Source organism: Hevea brasiliensis, chromosome 13 (assembly GCF_030052815.1).
Source record: "Hevea brasiliensis isolate MT/VB/25A 57/8 chromosome 13, ASM3005281v1, whole genome shotgun sequence".
Taxonomy (NCBI): Eukaryota; Viridiplantae; Streptophyta; class Magnoliopsida; order Malpighiales; family Euphorbiaceae; genus Hevea; species Hevea brasiliensis.
Window position 1 is genome coordinate 66401853 of NC_079505.1, and position 6214 is coordinate 66408066.

Here is a 6214-nt window from a genome sequence, read left to right on the forward strand (position 1 = left end):
TAATTTTACACACTACATAAAAGATGAGAGAAAAATGTTAACTAAGCACCATGCAAAAGCTGTTCGCGTCAGTTTCTAACTGAAAAATCAATAATTGAAAGTCAGAGGAATTTTACTGTGTAAAATTTAAAAATTTAGGGGATTTTGTGTTATATTTTAAAAAATTCAACTAAAAAAAAAAGTCCTAATAATGAAGGATGGGTCAAAATGCGTTGCGTACGAGATGAGTATTGAAACGTTGAGAAATTCCACTTTGAAGCCGGTGATGAGATAAAAAATTTTTAATTTAATAAAATTAAAAATTTAATATCATAAATAAAAATAAAATTATTAATATAGATTTTATAAAATATTTTTTAAATTTTAAAAATTATCATTTTAACTCTAATTAAAAGTAAGTGGCCACTCATTTTTAAAAAAAAATTACAAATCAACTCCAATATTAATTTTTAAAATTACCACTGACCGGAGCTCATATGGAATTATTAATTCTTCATATATATATATATATATATATATACATATATATATATATATATATATATATATATATAGGGGAGAGCAGAATTCGATTTAAACCGAAAAATAGAATTAAACTGAGTCAATTCAGTTCAATTGGTTCGATTTTAAAATTCAATTGATTTGGTTCAGTTTATAATTTTTAATAATTTCAATTAATCGGTTCAGTTCAGTTATTTTCATAAAAAATAAAAAAAAAATCGAACCGAACTGAAATTATTAATATATATATATCAAGAAAAATCAAAGAAAATCAAACCGAACCCTAAGATTTTTTAGTTTTGATTTCTAATTTTTTTTGTTTTTATGTTTTTATTATTTAGATTTAATGTTGAAAATATGAAATTTTATAAAATTCGGTTTGATCGATTTAAAATCGAACCGAATCGATATTTATCGATTTGATTCAGTTCGATTTTCTCCTATTAATTGATTTGATTCGATTTTAAAAATTTTTAATTTTTTCGGTTTAATTTGATTCAGAACCGAACAGATAATTTGCATATATATATATATATATAATTAAAATTATTATTAAAAAATTTATTTTTTAAATATATTAATTAAAAAATAATTTAAAATTTAATTTAATAAATTTTAATTATAAAAATATTAAAATAATAAAATAAAAATTTTAAATTATTTTTTTAATAATATCTAAATAATATTTTTATTAAAAAAATAATTTAACCTCAAAGCTCAATACTAAACAGCCAGGTAGTCACGGATTCCACAACAAATAAAAAGGCTAAAAGTGTACTTTCATCGACATCTTAGAGCAAGGCCAAACGGCGGGTGCTTCTCATTCTCATACAGTACACTCAAAAATAGAACAAAAATTAAAAAAAAAAAAAATTCAAGCAGGTTTACACCGATCATCACCCACCATCAAAACTATCAACCAGTACAACATTTTTTGCCTCTCTCCTCTCTCTCTCTCTCTTATTTGTCCTCTAAAAATCCATATCAATTTCTGGGTTTCTGTTCCCTCCTCATTATCTCCAGCACCTTCACCACCACCACCACCACCACCACCTCCAACTCCGCCTTCTTTAGCTCATCCTCTTAGATCGGATCCCTACACATTAACCCATGAAAGCACCATAACCAATGTTTACTAACCACAAACAAATTTCCAAACTCCTTTTTTTCTTTAAACGTCTTTTGCCCATTTTGTACGCATATTTCTGAAATGGGTTTTGTTTCTATTCGTGGCTTGTCTTAATATACATAGGAGATTTTATTTTATTTTATTAAAGACAAAGAATAATCAGTAAATGGGAAATGTAACGTCTAATGTGGCAGCGAAATTCGCCTTCTTCCCGCCAGACCCACCAACCTACGATGTGTGTAGAGAGGAAGATGGGAGGCTGATGTTGCCTAGGGTCTCAGCTGACAAGAACATGGACGTTCATTTGTTGGAGACTAAAGGCGGGAACAAGATTGTTGCTACGTTTTGGAAACACCCTTTTGCCAGGTTCACCCTCTTATACTCCCATGGAAACGCGGCCGACCTTGGCCAAATGCATGAGCTCTTCATTGAGCTCAGAGCTCATTTGAGGGTTAATATCATGAGGTATATATACGTGTGTTATATTCCCACTTTGTTTCCCTTATTATTTTTGTGGTAATTGCTTCAATGCCCTTTCCCCTTCTTATTGTTGCTTCCTTTCCGGGTATTTCTGTTTCTGTTTTTGATTGTCCTGAAACGGGTTTCCATTTGGTAATGGTGGTTTTTGCGTTTTTTCTTTTTATTAATTTGTTGTTTTATGTGTTCTTATTCTGGCGATTGATTCAATACCCATTTTCTGATTTCTGGTTCCTCCTTGTTTGATGATTGTTTCAGATAAAAAATAACAATAAAATAATTTCTGGGAATTAATTCTTTTTAGTTGTAAATTAGTGTGTTTGCTTGTATTGTTATGTTCTTAATTTATTTTCTTCTCTTTCAAAATTTCTCATTTGTCTTCTGATTTGTTGGTTTGCTCCTCTTTTTTTTTTTTCATCTTCTCATTTGTTCCCTGTCTTTGAATATGTCGGTGCCATCCTATATGTGGGTTTTATCGATGGAAAGACTTGGCATCATGGGCCAATTTGTGATCTGAGCGTTTGATTTAATAATGTCGCCGGCTTTATAATCATTTCTTGTTTTTTCTCAACCACTTTTATGACGTTATAATTCTGGTAATAAACCAAACGGCAAAAAAGATGGATAGGTTTTATCGATGGAAAGACTTGGCATCATGGGCCAATTTGTGATCTGAGCGTTTGATTTAATAATGTCGCCGGCTTTATAATCATTTCTTGTTTTTTCTCAACCACTTTTATGACCTTATAATTCTGGTAATAGACCAAAAGGGAAAAAAGATGGATAAATTTTCTTCATGATTTAAATTTGATCATAGGCCAAATATTTCCTGGTGTTGTCTTGATCTCTTCTGGAATTTGTAGGCATCATTTGTCACTATCTGCTAATTTGGATTAATTCCTGGATTTTTTTTTTCTTTTGTTTTAGTATTGAAGTGTTAAAAATTTACTTTTTGAATTTTCCCTTTTGTGTTGTGTAAATTGTGCTTGTTGAGCATCTGAGATCTTTTACATATGTGCAGAAATAAATGAAGAATTAGCATGTTAAGATTTAGTGGATGACTTATGTGCTTTGTTAGTTATTTGATTTTTGGCTATTTTGCAGCTATGATTATTCAGGATATGGAGCATCTTCTGGCAAGGTAACTGCATTTTATAAGATCAAATAGGCATATTTATTTATTTTTTAATTAAAAAGGGACCAAAAAAAAAAAAGAGAAACATTTTTTCAATTATTAAATTTCCTAATTTGTCTTTACCTGCATTTCTAATTCTATTCCTGATCAGTTTTTATACTTGTGCGAATTTAATAGCCATCTGAGTTCAACACATATTATGATATAGAGGCCGTGTACAATTGTTTGAAGAATGATTATGAAGTTAAGCAAGAGGATTTGATTTTGTATGGCCAATCTGTTGGAAGTGGACCAACCCTGCATTTAGCTTCTCGTTTACAGAAGTTGAGAGGCATTGTTCTTCACAGTGCAATCCTTTCAGGCATACGGGTCTTATACCCTGCTGTCAAGATGACGTTTTGGTTTGACATTTACAAGGTAAGTCTAGCATCAGTTCCTTGGATCTCTTATTCTTTTCTGTAATAGTAAATTACTTCTTTTTCTTTTTCTTTATTCTTTTAGTTGGATAACTTGTCTATTATTTACAGAATATAGATAAAATCCGGCATGTCAGTTGTCCAGTTCTGGTTATACATGTAAGTTCCTGTATTTATTATTTTATCCATTATTTTCAGCTTCTTCCCTTTGTTTCCTTAGAACTTTTTGCCATTCTTGTCAAGATTCAAGGTTTTTCCTAGTGAAGTTTGCATGTTTATTTTCATGGCATTGCTAGCATATTATACTACTTGTGTTGTTTTCAAATATTACCATAAGACCTTGTTTGATGGTAAATGGCCATATAATTGGAGATAAAACCACTTAGAAGCTGGCAGTAAGAAAGGTTAAATTGATTTGATAATTAGCAAAACAATATCACTGTATCTGTCCCTGAAATTTTGAATGTCTTTGCATTTTTGTTTTTCCATCATCAGTATAAAGCCACATAATGTTGTATTTGTTGAATCTTATTTGTAGTTGCATGCCAGAACTGTAGTAAATTTATATAGTTTTAGGAACCTCCAGCGGCAGGCTGTTAAAAATCCTAGAAACTTTTCTGCTCAATTATTAAACCAGACAACTTCAGTTATGAAAACTTTAAGCCTAGTCTGGAATAGTTTCACTTTGATAAAATAGATGAAATACTCTTTGAAGATTTGCTTGTCACAAACATTGGAAACGCAAAGGGAGCACAAAAAAAAAAAAAAAGAATTTAGATGCACAGAGACTACGCTTATTTATGGTTGTACAACTCGGAAATGATATCTCAAGTTCTTGAATCATTTGCTCTCAGGACTTGCTTTTCAAGTCCTCTTATTTCTTGGGGCTCCATTTGAACATTAGTAACTAAATAAAGAAGCCCTTTTAATAGGATTGTAAATTTTTAGTTGGCTTCTAAGAAACAATCCTTCAATCTCATACAAATTATAAAACTCACATGTGAAGGAAATAATGCATGGTTATCAAACAGATTTGCACGTAGCTCAAATTAGTAGAAACTAGAATATTGAGGATCAAATCAAGCTTCTGTCATTTTCTTCTTATATCTGGTTCATCTATAATTTCTCTCTGCTTATGTTTATGAGCACAGTTGTTATCAATATTGTTTCTTGCATATACCTTTGCCATCAGACACCCCTGAATTGCAATCTCATATGTGAATATTTAATCTGCCATGATTCTAATTGATTTTTCAGGTTGAATATGTATATTTGTGTTATTGTTGCTGAGTTTTGTTGTTCAACATTCTCAGGGAACAAATGATGACATTGTTGATTGGTCTCATGGGAAGCGCCTATGGGAACTCGCAAAGGAAAGGTATGACCCCTTATGGGTCAAAGGTGGTGGCCATTGCAACCTTGAAACTTACCCCGAGTATATCAAACACTTGCGGAAGTTCATGAATGCAATGGAGAAAATCTCCATCACGAAACCAGCAAAGCACCTTACTTCTACTCCGAGCATCGAGATAAAACATAACAAGTGCTTAAGATGGAAAAAAGGTAGCAATTCAAATTAGTTCATTGAACACGTAGTTTCATTGCAAGGATAAACCTATATCCAAGATTAGATCTGCTTGTTTTGCACATTCTGCAATTGGCAGCCAAGTTTGCTACTACTTGGTATGTTTCTACAGAAAGGAACTGATAGGAATTACACCTAGTATGAGGTCTTGGTAAGAAAATTTTTTTAGGGTAGCCTTAGGGAGCTTCTACAAAAACGGTCTAGCAAGTGTTCTATTGGAAATCGAAATCGAAATCAAAACTGAAATGTGCTTGATCTGGGTTTCTTGTATAATTTAACCGAGTTGTGCTGTGTAAAATCTATCATCATTTTCCCAAAAGCAAATACGTGATAGTTACTATTTTTTGCTTTTGATCATTTACCTTTTACTGTGCGTCTCTCCTAACTAGTTTGAGACTAGATTTTAGTAGAGTCTGAGCTCTGATGGCAAAATGGGCCTTGAGGACCATGATAAAAGTTTTATGCTGTCCTGAGAGTATCTTCCTGAGCAAGAGAGAGCATTCTGAAGTAGGGAATGGAGACATGCAGCACTTTATGCAGTCCTAAGATTCGATTCAAACTAATGAACCGATTCGATTTAGTTCTTTTTTTTCTAATTCAATATGGTTCAATTTAATTTTTAGACTGATTCACACTGAGTAAAAATGACAACCTTATTCCTAAGGATGTCAATTGATCGAGTATTGAGTATTTGTAGGTATTTCGATATGAAATGGATTTAAGCAATATATAATTGAGTTTGGGTTTGAAAGAAAATATCTGTGACGGATGTAAGTTTTGGACTTTGGATATCCGTTATTTAAATTTATTTATAAAAATAATTAATTAAGTATAAAAAAAATTATAATAATATTTATAAATTTTTATATATTATAATTTTAAAAAATAGAAATTAAATATTTTATACAATTAATAAATTATTTATAAAAAATATTTTCTATATAAATTATTAATTAAAATATATAAAATTA

General features: G+C 30.8%; 1 protein-coding gene across 2 annotated transcripts; it reads left to right on the forward strand.

Moving 5' to 3' along the window:
• Positions 1-1299: 1299 nt before the first annotated feature.
• LOC110652884 (uncharacterized) lies at positions 1300-5600 on the forward strand. 2 transcript variants are annotated; one of them, XM_021808499.2, is made up of 5 exons: positions 1300-2095; positions 3212-3248; positions 3420-3659; positions 3770-3817; positions 4972-5600. In XM_021808499.2, exons 1-5 carry the CDS (start codon positions 1797-1799, stop codon positions 5236-5238), a joined length of 891 nt encoding a protein of 296 aa, XP_021664191.1. In that variant the 5' UTR covers positions 1300-1796; the 3' UTR covers positions 5239-5600. The 2 variants fall into 2 exon arrangements, with proteins under 2 accessions (XP_021664191.1, XP_057988067.1); XM_058132084.1 differs by having other exon boundaries at positions 1453-1996.
• The last annotated feature ends 614 nt before the right edge of the window (positions 5601-6214 follow it).